At 42.7% G+C, this 17,979-nt stretch overlaps 1 protein-coding gene across 1 annotated transcript in view; it reads right to left on the bottom strand.

Annotated features, from left to right (window-relative positions):
• The window catches only part of RYR2 (ryanodine receptor 2), a 308,323-nt gene extending 296,177 nt beyond the window's left edge, over positions 1-12,146 (bottom strand). The window contains exons 1-2 of the mRNA XM_056853337.1: positions 11,982-12,146; positions 10,382-10,501 (exon numbers count right to left, since the gene is read on the bottom strand). Of these exons, the coding sequence (XP_056709315.1) occupies positions 10,382-10,501; positions 11,982-12,146 (285 nt within the window). The remainder of the gene's footprint in view (positions 1-10,381; positions 10,502-11,981) is intronic.
• Between the last annotated feature and the right edge of the window lie 5,833 nt (positions 12,147-17,979).

Genomic DNA, 17,979 nt, shown 5'->3' with positions numbered 1-17,979 from the left:
GAAGAAAGCTTATTTGCCTTCATTAGCCCAAGCGCAGAAAGGGAGCTGGCTGATTGCCTTCTGCTATGGGAGGAAATTCTGTCCACCCACTCTTGTTCAGATATTTTGTTTCAGGGACCTTGAGATGTGGGAATTTAGCTGTCAATTTCAAATCACAACTAGGACCTAAAATTCATTCCTCACGCTAGTGACAGCACTATGAAACTCTGGCTTTAATGATATACCTTTATGTTCCTTGCCAACCCCTTTCTACTTCAAAATTATTTGAAGCTTATTTTTTAGAAAACTATTCACTGTATTAAATATTTATCGTTTCAAAGAGATAGTGAAGATGCTGCTAATCAGGCTCAGCCAGATATAAGAGAAACCAAGTATTTTTCATAACATGGAGACAAGCAACAATAACTATGTAACAATAACAATTCACTTTTCTTCTCTTATGCTAATAAATGTTTCCCTTGCATATATATTTCTTATAATTCCACCTTATCCTTTCTTCTGTTGGTCCCACTGTTTGGTTAATATTCATTTTGTCATTATATCTTGTCTTTGCATTCTTCTAATAACTGTCATATTTCCTGAACAACACACTACTGTATTTACTGTCAAAAAATAAAATATAAACTGGAAAAAATCTGTAATTTAATCATTTTTCTCTGGAAGTTATTTTTCTGCAACAGGAAACAACTGTGCCCAATTTGAATAAAAACAACACTGGACCTTATTTGTGAACAGATTTGCACAGATATTTGACTGTGTTCATTTGCACAGTCTCATCAAGCGTAAGAGCCCTCACTTTGGCAATTATTTTCACTGGTTACTTATGTAGCAGGAACACATCTGTGCTTTACAAATTTTCATCTTCAAATGCAACATGGATAGCACAAAAACTAAACGTGTTTCAAGTTGCTAAAAGGGCTACTGGGACATGTAGTCCTTGAAGCTCATACAATAGCATTGGCCTTAAAGCAAACACATTCTACTTTTAAAAAGTCATTTGTGCTTGACTATTTAATCCAGGCCCTGACCTGGATGGCCCAGGCTAGCCTGATCTCGTCAGATCTCAGAAGCTAAGCAGGGTCAGCCCTGGTTAGTATTTGGATGGGATACCACCAGGGAATACCAGGGCTGCTGTGCAGAGGAAGGCACTGGCAAACCACCTCTGTTAGTCTCTTGCTATGAAAACCCCAAAAGGGGACGCCATAAATCAGCTGCAACTTGACGGCACTTTACACACACACACACACACACACACACACACTTAATCCAGACTGCGGAAAGTGGTATGTGGCAGAACATCCCTGCTGACCCATGGACCTTGCTCTGCTTCGGCCCTCCGAGGTATCTTGGCACAAATGGTCAACCCAAATCTCCATCCGGTGATGCACCACTCTCCCAGTTCACCCAACCCTCAGAGGGGTTCTTTCACACGTCTCCTTCAATACACTGCCACCAGTTGATCAATTTCAGAATTACCTGCCAAGAAAGCCAACACCTCCAGCTCCCCTTCTGATTGCCAATTAAGGCTCCATCTAGTGTCCTGCTCTCCAGTGACTGGTTACTATGGGGACGGTTTACTGCATTTGTGCATTCCCAGGGAATTATCAATCTAGCAACCTCCCTTCCCCTGGAGGCCATTTTGAATACCATGTTCAAACAGTGGACGTACAAAGAACAACCACCAACATTTAAAATAGTAAAGAATTTCTTTAAAGTAGAAAGTCCATGTGCATAATCTGTATAGCAACAGACTGAGCAAAGAATACAAAAGAGAGGTGAAAACACACTATTTCTTGTCCCACATCTATGTACATGTCCTAGGTGGTCTTATTCTATGGCAGGCTCTTTAAGCTTTGAAAATAGAACGAGCTACAAGCTTCCCATTACCTTGGAGCTTCCCATTACCTCGGAGTCCATGTGGCAATGGTGGTCATCAAAGTAGAGCCCAGGTGTGAGAGCTCCTTCCTCCAGATGGAATCAACCCAAAATGGTTCTTCCAAAATGGACCCGTCCTTTCATGCCAATGGTTTTATCTCTTCTCTCTGCCCACCCTCTTGGTGAGTCAAATCTCTCCTTCCTGGGGTTGCTAGGAAGATCCTATCTATCCTCCTCCATTCCAAGTCACTGTCACCCTCTGGGTGTGAGATTCCAGCCAAGGTATGAGCTGGCTATTTCATTGTCTTGCTAGAGCCATGGGCATGATGGACAATACTTGGAAGTCATTGACTTCCCCACTGCTGCCTATCTTCTGCTCACACACACAAATTTTTTAAACCAGGTGTAGGGGGTTGTACTGAGACAAAGCCTCAAAATAAAATGCATTTCTCCGCAGGGCACATACTCAAAGAAAGGCATATCCCACTGAAAAAGAATTCAGTATGGATAAAGGGTACCCATATTCAAATGTGTGTGCACCTGATTTACCACCATAGCTACCAACTGGACAAGTAATGCACATGTGAAAACTTGCTTTCATATGTTGATATGGATCAGGGCCAAGGACTACTAGGAATCCCCAAGAAAGGGGGGAAAGCAGTACCATTAGCACCAAGCATGCTCACTGTTTTCCAGGAGCCATGGATGTTGAGCGTAACTGAGTGTCAGTAAAAGAAAAAAATAATTAACACCAGAGAGAGGAGGGGAAATTCCCTAGAAGGTTGTGGAATTTTTGAGGGAGAAACTGTTTTGGGAGGAACTTCTTTGAGACAGAGCATCAGCATTACACACATATTCCACCCACAACCTAATCCACCCCACAATCCCAGGACAATTCAAAATGCTATAATTTTTTAAGGCCTAGATGATTCTAAAGCTTTAAAAAAGTCCTGGCAGAAGGATTAATTAGAGTCAGAAAAGCCTTCCTCCAATCCTAATTACGTAAATGCCCTTAAAGACTCTTTAAACTACGAAGGGGGCAAAGCCCTTCACAGATTAAAGTATTATGAAATGGCAGAAAATAAAATTAAGGCTGGAGAGATGTGTGCTTCAGATACACATTCTCCAACCCCAATTCCTCACTTCCCAAACTCTCCTACACAGCATAGAGGGAAAATAAATAACCACTACTCTACTGCATCTAGGTTTGCCAACCTCCAGGTGGGACCTGGAGTTCTCCCAGAATTACAACTGATCTCCAGATTACAGAATTCAGTTCTTGTGGATAAAATGGCAGTTTCAGATGGCACACTCCATGGTATAGATCAGAGGTACCCAATGCAGCTCTCCCTAGAACAGGGGTGGGGAACCTTTTTTCTGCCAAGGGCCATTTGCATATTTATCACATCATTCGGGGGGCCACACCGGTCTAGATCCCCCGGTGGGGTGTGGGGTGGGTGGAAGGGGAGAGGCTAGGGAGGTTTTTGGGGTGGAAGAAAGAAAGAAAGAAAGAAAGAAAGAAAGAAAGAAAGAAAGAAAGAAAGAAAGAAAGAAAGAAAGAAAGAAAGAAAGAAAGAAAGAAAGAAAGAAAGAAAGAAAGAAAGAAAGAAAGAAAGGCCATTTATGCATGGGAGGTTTTGCCTAGGATTTGCTGCTCTCTAGATGCACATTTTTCCCAATTGAATTCTCAAAATTCTGCATGGGTGCCTACTGTTGAGTTTTGAGAATTCAGATCAGGAAAATGTGTATCCAGTCTAGAGAGTGGCAAATCCAAGGCAAAACCTCCCATGCATAAATGGCCAAAGGGAGGGAGGGAGGGAGGGAGGGAGAGATGGATGGATGGATGGATGGATGGATGGATGGATGGATGGATGGGGGAGAAAGAAAAGGACAGAGAAAAAGAAAAGGACGGAGGGAGACAGACAAAGAAAGAGACAGAAAAAGAGGAAGAGAAGGAGAGAAAGGAGAGAGAGTGACAGAAAAAGAGGAAGAAAAGAGAGAAAAGCCTCCACACACACACACACGGCGGCGCACAAAACCCCGCGCAACCGGGCTTCAACCTTCCCACCTCCCCACCTTGTCCCAAGCGTCACCTAATCGGCTCCCGTGCGGATGCTCCACCGCCGGGAGCGACAGGCTTCTTCTTCTCCCCCACCACTCTTGCCGCCTGTCAGCTGTTGAGTGGCGTGGGGGGGGGGAGAAGAAGCCAGCCGCTCCCGGCGGCAGAGCATCCGCACGGGAGCTGATTAGGCGACTCTGGGGGCGGGGTGGGAAGGCGGGAAGGTTGAAGCCTGGTTGCACGGGGTTGTGCGCTCCACCACGGCATGCAGGAACGTCGCAGCACACTTAAAAAACCCCTCTTGCCGCTCAACAGCTGAGGCAGTGAGAGGGATTTTTAAAGTGTGCCGCGGGGTTCCTGCAGGCGGCGGCTGTGGGGGCAGCCTTGGGGGAAGTGTCTTTCTCCCTCTCCCCTCCACTCGCTGATTAACATTTTTAGTGCCCCTCGGGAGCTCCAGGGCCCTCCCCGAAACTGTTCCTGAAGCCGCCCTGCTGCGCCATGTTTCAATGGCAGGGCCCTGGAGTTCCTGAGGGCCACTAAAAATGTCTTCGCAGGCCGGTTTTGGCCCCCGGGCCGGACATTCCCCATCCTTGCCCTAGAAGCTAAAATGACCAAACTGAAGCTATTGTACTTTGGTCACATTATGAGAAGACAAGACTCATTGGAAAATACAATAATGCTAAGAAAAGTTGAAGGCAGCAAAAAAAGAGGACCCAACATGCATGCCTGATGCAATTGCTGGAAAACACTTTCCACTATCACACCAACTCTTTACCAACTCAGAGAATACCAGCCTCACTCTACCCAGAGTGGATAGTGCTGTCTCTACAGGTCTTTTTGTGACAGTAGTCATCAGTACTCAGTAGTACAGGAACCTTTGGGGGCGGGGGGCTCTCCCAAGTCCTCCAGGGAGAATTGGTGGAAATTGGTGCAGACATAGATATTTTTTACAAAAAAGCACTGCTCCTTTAGTCTCAGCCTTCCCAGGTAGCATCACCTCCATCTTGTCTGAAGACACACAACCCAAAGCTACAATCTCAGTAAGCAGCTGCACATAAATATTGAAGAGCCTTGAGCTCCATGAAGGAAGAAAGGTGACTAATCAATATTTTAAATACATAAATAGTAATCATTGTGGGTTATCCAAAAGTTAGGCTCCCCAAGTTCAGCTGAAAACCAAGGAGCTATAGGACTCCTGGAGAGAAGCCCTATCTAATGCCTCGCTGGGTGTTTGGTAGTCAAACAGAAATAACTAGTGCCCCAAAGGAGACTGCGAAATCAAATAATTGAGCACTTATGGCATTAAAAAAAAACTGTTAAGCCTATTTCAGAGTAGTGCAACCAGTCATCCATTAGAAGCAGGAAGTCATACACTGTATGAACGGAACAAAAGTTCCAGTCGGAACAATCAACATAGGATCGACACGACCCAAGAAGCAGACGCGAAATGGGATAAAATACCGGAACCCCATTGTCGGTGGCCTCTAGGGACATTTCTATTGTGGTGTATTATACACCACAAATATTGAAAAGCCACTTGATTGTGAAAAAATTGTGATACTTGTTAACAAATGTACAGCGGCAAGGCACTCCTTTGCTAGCTGGCTACACTCTGTATTTTACAAGTGTCAAGGACCTAGATAAAGGTTGCACTACTCTGAAATAGGCTTAACAGCTTTCTTTATGCCATAAGTGCTCAATTTTTTGATTTCACTGTCTAATGCCTCAGCTAGACTCCTAGGAATCCATCGTTTATTTTCTGCCAACGGTATACACATAGCTTGTTGAGAATGAAAGAAGGAAAGACAGTAAGAGCAATGCTAGAGTTATGTAGCTCTAACTTCAGATGTCATTTGGCTCTAAAAGCAGGTGCTGGTGGGGGACAATATGGGTTGTACTAGATTTTTTTTGCACTGTTATTCCAGTGATCCCCTCCCACTTCATTCAGCCTCAATAATGGGAAAGGTCTCAAACAATATTTGATGCCTTTTTCTCTATAGAAACACAAGAAAGGGAAGAGTAATTGAATATACAGTATAGAAAGGAAAGAGTTAAAATTCCTTCCTTCAGCACCATGGTCCTAACCCAATCATACCACACAACTGGACCCATTGGTTCAATTTGCTTGAAACCTGGGGGTCTTTACTGGACAGACAGCCCTAGCTCTCATGCAATTATGGTGCTATTTGGTTGAAAAGCGGCCACTCCAGCCCCTCCCCAAAGTCCCTCATAGGCAATAATGGCAGGGCTCTGGGATGGAATGGGATACAGAGTTTTTCTGCAAAGGAAGCCTTCTTCACTTCGTGAAAGGAAACAGACAACAGAGCACAACCAGGAAGGATGATAAACACAGAGCTTTCAGAGCATTTAGGCAGCTTCCAAAGCCATTTCGCCCCAGAAAAGCGCTGTTTTGCAGATGTCAATTTAAAAAGGTAAAGGTCCCCTGTGCAATCACTGGGTCATTCCTGATCCATGGGGTGACGTCACATCCCAATGTTTACTAGGCAGACTTTGTTTGCCAGGTGGTTTGCCAGTGCCTTCCCCAGTCATCTTCCCTTTACCCCCAGCAAGCTGGGTACTCATTTTACCGACCTCAGAAGGATGGAAGGCTGAGTCAACCTTGAGCCGGCTACCTGAAACCGACTTCTGTTGTGAGCAGAGCTTGGACTGCTGTACTGCAGCTTACCACTGTACACCTGCAAAATAGCTGACATAGCCCCATGAAAATCAGTGGGGGAGTTTCACAGGGTTGTTGTTTTTAAAATTAATTTTAACTGGTTTTTTCCCCGCAAGGAAGCCTCTCAGAAGGCGGCGCATTTGCACCGTCCCCGGCCATCAACTAACTACTCCCTCTTCAAGAATGGACTGCCCACTGTTCCTGAAGCTGACCCCCTTGGAACAACATTTCAGGAGGTTAATTAGGCTGCAGCAGAAGCGAGGAATCAGTGAAATTCACAGCTCCCTCCTAAGAAAATGTAAAAGCACTTAAGCTTTCTCTACAGTGTGGTTAGATCTAGACTAGTACCATGAATGCTGTGTTTGTTCTGCTGGTCAATTATTTTGTTAAACATTTTTAAAATCCTGAAAGTATTTCTATTATTTCTGGCACATTTTTATCTTTAAGAACGATTCAGTTATGAGTGAACAGGATAAGTGAATTCATCAGGATCACTGCTATTATAATGAATCATTAATATTCCAATTAATTTTTTATTATGATGAATAATACATTCAGAATGATGACCCACTGAAAATAAATCATTAATCTACACCATACAGGAGATAATATATTTAATTAAAGCTATGCTGGAGAAATTTGTAAGCAGAAAATTTGAATTACTTCAATTCTAATTTTAGATTCTTTGCATATACTTCCTTCTACCACCAATATCTCAAACATCATCCAAAAAAGAAAAAGAAAATACAGGCACTCCATTGATAACAGCAGCTGTCTGTCTTTTCTAAATGCATATGGGAAGCACTGCTCAACATTTTCTTTATTTATTACATTTTTAGTCCTCCCTTCTCACTAAGACCCAAAGCGGATTCCAAAGTGTAAATTGATACAATCAATATGAAGAGATATCTAATAAGCAATGAACCAGGATCACAAAAACATGAATAAGCACAGCATGTTAGACATGATACCTAGTGCAGATATAATTCGGAAAAATTGTATTATGTCAGTAGAAAATAATGTGGCTACAACAGGATGAAACGTGCAGCAAACAGATACATCCATAGAGGTATAGTCTACAGTCCCTTTCCCTATATAAAGTACCTTCTTGAACCATTCTCTTATCGTATAGCCTTATTACCTTTATAGAAGAGCCCTCCTGAACAATTCCATTTGACATAGTTTGTGGAAAGACCGAAATGTGGGAGCCCCCCACCCCCCGACCTCTAAAGACAAGGCATTCCACAAGGTGGGAGCCACAATAGAGAAAACAATTGTACGGGCAGTTGTTGATTTTTGTACTCTTTATTGCTGTCAACTTTGGTGGAATCCAAAAAGTTATTTCAGCTATTGGGGTGAAATGTTTAACTTTTACATTTGTGCAACAAAATTCCATATTACAAACTGCCGTTTCAAAGAAACCAACAAACTACTAAAAATTAACTATAATAATAATATACATCAACAACAACAGGAGCAACAGATCCAGGTATACCCATATAATAAGGATACTGCAGTTTTGCATCATTTGCATGAGGACTGGGGAGCAGCACAAATGGCTGTGTGTTCTGAAGAGAGACTGGAGGAAAAGTTTCACAGTTGGGGAATCACTGTAAGGAACCTAGATCCCTTTTCCCTTGCATAGTCAACCACTACAAGATCCACTTCCTTATTGGGGCAATCCTGCTTCAGAGTCACTAGATTCTGGTAAAGATTTCAACTATATAAAGATTTCAACTATATAAAGATTTCTTTATATAGTTGAATCTTTATATAGATTTCAACTATATAAAGATTTCAATATAATTATGAGTTCAAAGTGGGACCAAAAGGACTCGTGGATAACATAATTCCAAACTACTTAAAACCTTGTATAGGACTTCCTAGCTATTGTCCACTGGTACCACAAAAGCCCAGAGTATATGCGCAAACTCAGCTCACACTCATGCATTCCTAGATTTCCTTGTAAGGGGATCTTTTCTCTGTGCTTGAAATAAGCACAAACTCGGGAAATGCCTCAGAGAGGGGCTTAGAATGGCATATAGTGAGGGAGGCAATACTTAAGTTGTAATCTTTATTTAATATACCAATCAATATCAATGGAAGTTGTTTCAATTACACAGGATATTCTTCTCTCAAGTCTGGTCCAGAAAGACAGAACCCACCCTCGATGTTATGAGTGTACAGTGTCCCCAGAGAGAGACACTAAATGGGGGGAGTAAGATGGCACATGATGCAGATTCTCTCTGAGCAGTGCTTTGGCGAAGGGATGGGACATAGAAAGGAAGAAGAGTGAGGTTTTAAAAAGCAGAGCAAAAAATTCATATGTTGCTTGGTCCAGAGGTCTTGATGTCACTGAAGAAGTTCCATAGCAGCAATGGCAGAGGAGGTCCAAATGAGAAGAAGAGAGTCTCTGTCCAGTTATTTTAGTAGTGGAGGAGCAATCCTTTGGGAATCAGATTAAACCTAATTTCTCTCTTGTTGGGATGCTTTTTTATTGGTTGTGATGTGACTGGACATCAGGGGGGAGACCTCTTATTGGCCCAAGACCATGTATTTTTTAGGATCCACAGTAGGATTGGATCAAGGGTGCAGGGTCTGATTTCCCACTGGGGCATTTGAATTTTGGGTGCTGAACTCAGGAAAGGGTGAGTGGTTTACCTGAGTTAACAAAGACTAAGAGATACCTGATGGCCTTGGCATCACTCATTATTCGATTGCCAGGGAAGTCTGCATTGTACAACAGATTCCTGGATGGTCCTCAAAGGCAAATTGTTGCCCTGCAAGCCTCAGTAATTAATCATGGCCTGAACTTTGCTGAGCCCTCAGGAAGACAAAGTGTGGAGCCTGTTGATAGCGGAGTGTCCAGGCCCCCAAGGGAACCTACCTGCTTCCTTGTGAGTTGGTATCTTTCATTGCCTGATCTTAACACCTCAGCTTTAATATTGAACATGGATTCCCTCCTGTAATTTCAGACAGCATGTGGCCTGAGATGTCATGGAGGTGTCATGGCGCAAAACCATGGCTCCTGACCCAGGGCTGCTTTTGGGATTACATTACATGAGATTATAACAATAGCTATTGTCTTCAGTAAGGGATACACTTGAATTGAAGTCCAGCACAATGTAAAGGTGTTCTTATCTCACTGAACTCAGGGAGAGTTTCAGAGTCCAAATGTGCACAGGGTTGCAGCCTAAATGGAAAAGGTATGGTTGTTCTTACAACAACTGGCTCCACCATATTTCAATGGCTGCCATATTAGTCACCAAAATGCTCTGACATTATGTGGACAAATTATCAATTGGGTAATGCTTTATTCATTTAACCAGTCAGCTCTGAGTACCTTGGCAAGATTAATTTAGCAGTCCCAAAGGGAAATAAGACAAATTAATCCCACTCATGCCTTTTCTACACACATTCATCAGCAAGATAACAAGCCTCCAGATATAACATATGGTCTTCATGAATATCGTCTGAAGAAATTTTTTATTATTGCTTTAAAAATAAAGCAGCCTTATCAGATCTGGAAAATAACAGGAGATTATAAATCTCCTTTGATGCCACACATCCTCAAACTTTTTTCCTATTTTGAAGTATATTGAGAATTTGGCTTTTTGGTATTTTACATTCAAATTATTTATCTGTATGGAAACTACATAGTGGAATATATCAAGCTATAGAAGATTAATATCCCAGAAGCAATCGTGTAACAAAACATTGGCAGGTCAATGATCTTTAAATCAGCATTAGAGCAGCATGGCTTGTGGTACCTTAGAATTTGACGTGGATTCCAAGAAGCAGAGCCGGTTGCCAAACCCTTCTGCCGCAAGGCACAATTTCTGCTGCTCTTTCTGAACAGTAGCGGTGCACTGCAGAACCACTTCATCATCCTATCAAACGGCAAAGACAAAAAGAAAAAAAGCTTAAGAAGCATTTACAAATGTACAACAAAAATTGAACAAGAACAACAAAAATGAATGTTAGGATGAGGGTTGTTGTTGTTTTTTTACGTCACTGAGATTTTGAATGAGTCACAGGGAATAATTAGGAATACAGATTGGTGGTCTAACACTATTAGGAAGCCCTATCATTTCCCAAGTTTTCTTAATTGTGTTTAGAGTTTTCACTAGTACCGCAAGAATATTTTATTGTTTCTGTGAATTCTCCATTAGCAAAAAAAAAAAAAAAAAAAAGCCATAGCAACAATACAGAACAAGGTGGAAATTTTGCCAAAACAAAATCAATAACATTAAAAAATAGTGACATAATTTAACATAGGTTAAAAAAATTAAACATTTCCCATAAAATAGTAAAATGCAAAATTCTCCATAGTATTTCCAAGATTCTTTCCTAATCAATTATTAGATCAATAGATACAATTAGGATTATTTTACCAATATGTATTATTTTATTTTATTTTTGTTACATTAATACATTACCCTTGCTCCAAAGGTACTACTATGAAATTTTACCATCAGAACTGTCCTGTTAGATGGTTGCCAGACAAACAATGAGGCATGCTTTATGGTCTTCCCCAGACACCTTCCTATCAGGAAACAAGAGATCACATGAGCAATCTCTCTTTCCTGGTGAATGCAGGTGGACAACCATTTCTAGTCAACAAGGTCATAGGAACAGCAAGTGCTTTGCCAGATCAATCCCTCTTCAGAGCCCTGTGGTACTATACAAACACATATTACTAAAAAGGGATTGGTGCCTTCACAGAAAGGATTTCTGGAAGACGGGAAACACCACACTACACTAGAAGACACATTCCAAATACTTATCTTAGTCAGCCATAACTGAACTAAAATTGGAAAAGTTCACTAAGGCTGCAATCCTAAACGCATTTATTAATTATCCACTGAACCATGGGAGTTAAATCCAAGTAAACATGCTTGAAAATACAAGTTTAGAGGGTTTCTCACACTCTTTACCAATACATGAAATAGAGGAAGCTTCACAATAGAATCATTAATAGCTTGTGGAGCATAACTAATTATTTCCCTCCTGAGGATATATGAATCCTGAGCTCAATTAACAAAATAAACAAATCTAGTAGAGCATTCAGGAAGTTTAAAATACCATAGGATAACATTTCCAGAGGTGCAGTCATGTTTGCTTCTGGGTGGAAGCCCAAGGCTGCTTACAACATATCCATAAGGCCATGACCTAATGACAGAGTATTATTTATTTATTTTAGATCATTTATAGTCCACCTTTCTCATTGAAGTCTTGCTGAGACTCAAGGCAGATTACATATATTACTTGCAAAGAGGGTCCTAGATAGGGTTGCCAGACCCCTGCTGGGGGGCAAGGGATCCCCCACTTTGGGCCCCGCCCTATCCACCTGGCCGGTGGGGGTCTTACCAGGTGCAAAATAAGAACTAGGCCTCGACGCCATCGACCCATCGACATCATTTCTGGCAGTGACATCATCATGTTGCTGACAGTGTGGAAGACACTGGGTAAAACAGCTTCTACTATAGAGTTTTTGCCCAAATACCAGAGCATCTCCCATATCATCAGCAACATTATGACGTCACTTCTGGAAATGATGTCAACATGCCAACAGAGCCAAGGCCTAAGCCTCAATTTGCACCTGGTATAGGGCTGCCAGGTCCCTCTCCACCAATGGCGGGAGGTTTTTGGGGCGGAGCCTGAGGAGGGCGGGTTTTGGGAAGGTACTTCAATGCCATAGATTCCAATTGCCAAGGTGGCCATTTTCTCCAGGTGAACTGATCTCTATCAGCTAGAGATCAATTGTAATAGCAGGAGATCTCCAGCTAGTACCTGCAGGTTAGCAACCCTAACCTGGTAAGACCTTCCCATCCCATCCCATCCCATCCCATCCCCTCCTCTGCCAGTTGCCAGGAGATACCTGGCAACCCTAGTCCCAGATCCAACCCCCAGTATCAAAGTGTCTCAGCCATCAAGCGTTACGAAATACTTTTCTCTGACCTGAAATCCTGGCGAGTCACTACCAGTCAGTGTAGGCAATACTGTGTTATATAAAGTATTATATAAGACCATATGAAGTAACCCAAATGTTATAAACATTGATATTGCTCACATTTTGCAGACTGAATGCATAAGAGTCATAGTAATATTAGAAGACCCAAAGCCGTGATAGAAAACACATATTGTTTGTATAAATGTCCAGGATAGCTCCAGAATCTTCAGGAAAAAGGCCATAGCTACTTAGGAGAAAACCTTCTAGAACCAAAGACCAAATGAAACAGTACTGAGCTAGATGAATAACAACCTATTGTATTAAAAGCTAACTCCATATATTCATAGTTCTTCCCATTTTGCAGGGCAGGGAGCAATTTCCAGTATGTCACTGTGAAACAATGTTAAGGACTGCTCCCTTTTCCCTCCCACTGCTCTGACAGCACCCACTGGACTCTTCTCCTATGCCTCCAGCCATTGCTCCTTAGATTCCATAGTCGCTACCTGCTCTTAGCTTCTATCTTTCTTTTGCATCTTGTGTTTTCTCAGAGTTCCCAAGAACGCACTTCATAAGTACATCTGAACAGACTCTATAAGCCTGCCTTTAAATGAACATATATAGGTCAGAGGTGAGCTGCCAGTGCAAACTCACTCCCTTTCCCCCATATTTCATTAAACTTCAATCATCATCGGGAAAGAGCTACTGAAAACCTAAGAAGCAAGCATCATGAGCACACGGACAAAACCTCATTTCTCGCATTTCATTATCTTGGACAAAAAAGACCCTAAGGAAGGGGAGGAGTGAGCTATCTCTTTAAATTTAAATATACATTTATTTGTTTTAAATGTTTTTTGTTACCTCCCCAAAGTACTCAAGGTGGTTTGTGTGTGTATAAAGTGCCATCAAGTCACAGTCGACTTATGGCGACCCCAGCAAGGGGCTTTCAAGGCAAGTGAGAAGTAGAGGTGGTTTGCCATTGCCTTCCTCTGCAGTGTCTTCCTTAGAAGTCTCCCTTCCAAGTATCGACCCTGCTTAGCTTCCAAGGTCTCACGATATTGGCTAAACCATGCTGCCTTCCCTCCCCTTCAAGGCGGTGTACAATAAAACAAACCAATAAACAAAACAATATAAAAACAAAAAAATAATCAAGCTAAAAAAATTAAAAAGCTCAACCATTTATAAAACAACAGCGACGACAACAGCAGCAATATGAACAACAACACAACAAGAAAAACAAGAAAACAACCAAGTAAAATTTGAATGTGCAATCATCAAGCAAAAGCTGAAGGAGGAGAAATGCAAACCAAACACTATTCAGTTAAATGTCGATTGTCCTGTACTAAGATAAGTTTATTTACGGCCCTTGGCCAGATAAATGTCCTGTACTAAAATACACTACATGATGATGCAAAGAGAGGGGAAGGCCATCCCAAACTCAGAGAGCAGCCAGTGAAAAGGTCCTATCCTTCACTGCCACCTGCCTCACCTCAGAAGGAAGGAGGACACTAAGGGAAATGAGATGAAGAACTCAGTTGTGAGACATGCAATACAGATGAGTGGTCTAACACTGGTTGCTAACAAATTATGATTTATTAAATGCAACACTAGTTGCTAACAAATTATGATTTATTAAATGAGTGGTCTAACACTGGTTGCTAACAAATTATGATTTTTCGAGCTCAAACGGACGTGGGGCTTGTCAGTTTCCTATTAAATGACTGTAATTCCCATGTAACCTGGTCGGTAGCTAGATTCCTCGTGGCTTCGTTTAGAATGCCGCACCGAATGGACCCAGACACCAGTGTGTCTTTTAACTGTTTTAACTGAAGCTGTGATGCGATAACAATGCAGATACCCCAGACGCTGTGACCCTTCGTCTGGCAAATTTTACCAGAATTGTTTTATATATGCCAATAAAGGTGTTGAAATTTGATTTGAAATTATGATTTATTAAATGTTTTTATGTCTACTTCTAAGTCCGCAGAACCAAGAAAATTTGCAAGCTGTGACTGCCCCTGAACTATCACATGTATTCAGCAACATCAGCCAGAAATTTCCTTAGCCACATTTAGAAATAGCAAATGCTTCCAAGAATGTGTGAAAAGGAGAAGTAAAGCAAAGATCAACACTCTAGCACTAGAACAGCTTGTTCTACTCCAGTAGGACATGTGCCATATGCTTGAACTTCTCCTTGTAGTCAAGCCTCCCCCACCCCCAATTAGCACAGCAAGATAAGGGGAAGCAACCCTGAAGCAGCAGCAACGGTTGGAGTCAATGAGCCTGGCACGGGCCAACAAAGATGTCAACAGGGATATAGTTGCCAGCCCCGGGTTGGGAAATACCTGGAGATGTTTGGAGCGGAGCCTGAGGAGGGCGGGGTTTGGGGAGGGAAGGGACTTCAATGCCATAGAGTCCAATTGCCAAAGTGGCCATTTTCTCCAGGGGAACTGATCTCTATCGGCTGGAGATCAGTTGCAATAGCAGGTGATCTCCAGCTAGTACCTGGAGCATGGCAACCCTAAACAGGGAACATCTGGTCCTGAGCAACACAACTGTTTTGTAGGTGGAAGGGGGCAGAAAAGAGGTGAAGAAACAGCAGCAAAGGGTCAGAGATACCGTGACAGCCTCAGCCCTGCCAGTTGGCCAAGGCAGGCCAGAGCAGAGTTCTACCTGCCACTCGAGTAAGAACTACAGCAACCCAACTGACTGAGCTGAAATCTCAGGCAACCAGGCACTAGAACAAGAGTCCTACCAAGAGATCACATTCAAAGTCATCCATCGCCTGTTATATATTATAGCACACAGAAACAGATCAGTTCCATGATTCTGCTTTTTTTCTTCCCTTATTCACTATTTTTCTTCTGTCTTGCATAGATTACAACCCCTCATCTCCCTCTTTCTCCTGGTTCTGCCATATATCTATTTTCCTCTGTTGTATTTTCAGTTGCAGTTGAGGAATTCTTTGTAGTCTGCAAAAACCCTACTTTAAAAAATATCACTACCACATGATGTACTGCAAAGGCACTCTCTTCAAGAACAAGAATATCATGCAACCTCCACATAAAAATGTGAATGAGAGACTCGCTACTTCCACTGCCCATCTGCATTCATGATAGTTGCAAACCTGAAAAACTATTAAATCTTCAACAACAGACAACACAGCTAATCATTTCTCTACTGCTGTCTAGTAATTTTGTTAGTTGATTCAAACAAAATATTCGACTAAGAGCCCATTCCTGACTAAGAGCCACTGCAGCAAGTGGTTCGATCAGGCTGTGAAACAATTTTGCAGGTGTATCTTGATGCCTGCAAAATGGTGCTCTTTGAGACCGAAAGGAGCTCCGCCCCAGGCATGGCCCCAGAACACCCCCTAGGACACCGGTACAGGAAGATATGCCGGCGAAATGCCAGTGGGAGGCTGTGCCGGCATCTGAGGGCTGCACTGCCACCACGGTCCAAGGGGGCCGGCACAAGTCGCCCTACGCTGGCATCTGTGCCAGTTTGCACAGAATGAGCTGCCCATATCACTGAAATAATGTAGCAGAAGATCCAACTATGTTCATCACTTGATGTTGCAGACAGGCTCTCTGCTTCTATTTCCACCTGGGTCGTGTCCGCACTGCACGTTTGCCGCTCCGATTTCTGCAGGGTTTCCTTGCATGTTCCCACTTCATCTCACCCGAAGGATTCCGAGGACGTCTCCAGAGAGCAATTTCTCCGCGGTAAGAGGATCCGCTTATACGGTGGATTATAAAAATAAAACATGTTCCTCACGCGGAGCAATGAAGTGGGAACATGCAACCCCGCTGAAAGCCCACCGCCCCGCCCCCCATCCTTCCTAACCACCTACACTCGTCCCCCCCCCCTTTCGGCTTTGCAAAGGAGGAAGGGGGAAATTGGGGGGTTGCAAGCATCGCCTGCCGGATTCCGGCACAAACTCCCAAGTCAACCGGAGTGGGCCGGCATGAGTGGGGGGGAGGGGCAGAGGGGAGGGGGCGGAATCGAGACTTGCAAAACGAGCCCCCCCTTTAATTTGCGTGCTTAGATGCGAGAGGGTGGGATGGCGGCAAGTCCCGGCGGCAAGTTTCGCTTTCCCCTCGAACTCCCACCACGCAGTACAATTCTCTGTTTTTTTTCCCTTTTTTGCAGCCATTTTCTAAACAACCTTCCCCGCTACCATTATGGGATGGCCCGCGAACCAATCACCGTCCTTCCTTTGAGTGCAGTACAGCGGAGAAAGGCAGCGCAGTGGGAACAGAAATCATGCGAATTTTATCAAAAAACCAGAGAAAGGCGGCACGGTGGGAACAGAATTTTTATTTCGTTTTCGATTCTTTTGTACTCGACACGTATAAATAGCGAGGTAAGTTGCTGGTGCGTTCACGGGCCAGGTGAAACATTAACAGGCTCGGTGTATAAAAGTACAATAGAATCTTGCAATGCAGGAATGCCGCAAAAATGTTGATTGTACTGCCATAACAAATAGTTACATCTAGCAAGTGTTCTACACTGAATGAGTCTCTCATGCAGCAGCACAATTCTGGCACATATACTTTAATCAATAACTGCAAACCTACTTCAGAACATATGGCGCATCTTAAAGATTTCAAGCTGGACCACATATGCGTCACTTCTATTAATGCTTCTATACAACTTGCTTAGAGTAAATCAGCGTGAGCTGATTATCCACAGTCTCCAGGAGAGACTTCCTCTCAAAGTAATCAGAAATAGAACAAAATTGATCTTTACCATTTTCTAAACCTTTGGAATATCTAATAATGGACAAAACATTATCTGAAGAAGTGAACTGTGACTCACGAAGGCTCATATCCTGCCAGAAATTTTGTTAGTCTTTAAAGTGCTACTGGACTCTTGCTCTTTTCTACTGCAATGGACAAAACAGTAAGCATGTGGCAACCATCTTTTAATTCAATATGACTACAAATATGGCTAAAAATAGGTACTGGCCATGAAGCATTTGTTACAGTAAATCTGATAATATTTAAGGTGGCACAAGATTCCTTTTTGGTTTTTGCTACAACAGACTAACATAGCTACCACGCTAGAATTCGTCTCTGGAACGAATTACTCCGTTTGTGCCAGGATTTCACCAGAGCTTAGCCCAGAAGATTGTTTCAAAGCCAGGACTGAGCTGCTTCCTTCCTTTCCTTTCATCCCTGGCTGTAATCAGAAGAAACACTGATGTCTATCATAAGTGCCAATGCTAACCCTAAAAATCAGGGCACGGCATCAATTTAACAGTACTTTGGAACATTGGAGTGACCACTGTTGCAAGTAAGTACACAGGCTACATAGTACTATGTACGTAGTACTACGTTACTATGTACAGGAAGAACAGCCTACAGTAGGGTTGCCAACCTCCAGGAAGTCAGTACAGGAGCGAAGAATACTTAT

The sequence above is a fragment of the Euleptes europaea genome, chromosome 7 (genome assembly GCF_029931775.1).
Source record: "Euleptes europaea isolate rEulEur1 chromosome 7, rEulEur1.hap1, whole genome shotgun sequence".
Taxonomy (NCBI): domain Eukaryota; kingdom Metazoa; phylum Chordata; class Lepidosauria; order Squamata; family Sphaerodactylidae; genus Euleptes; species Euleptes europaea.
Note: the sequence above shows the minus strand (reverse complement) of the source record. Positions and strands in the feature narration are given on the sequence as shown.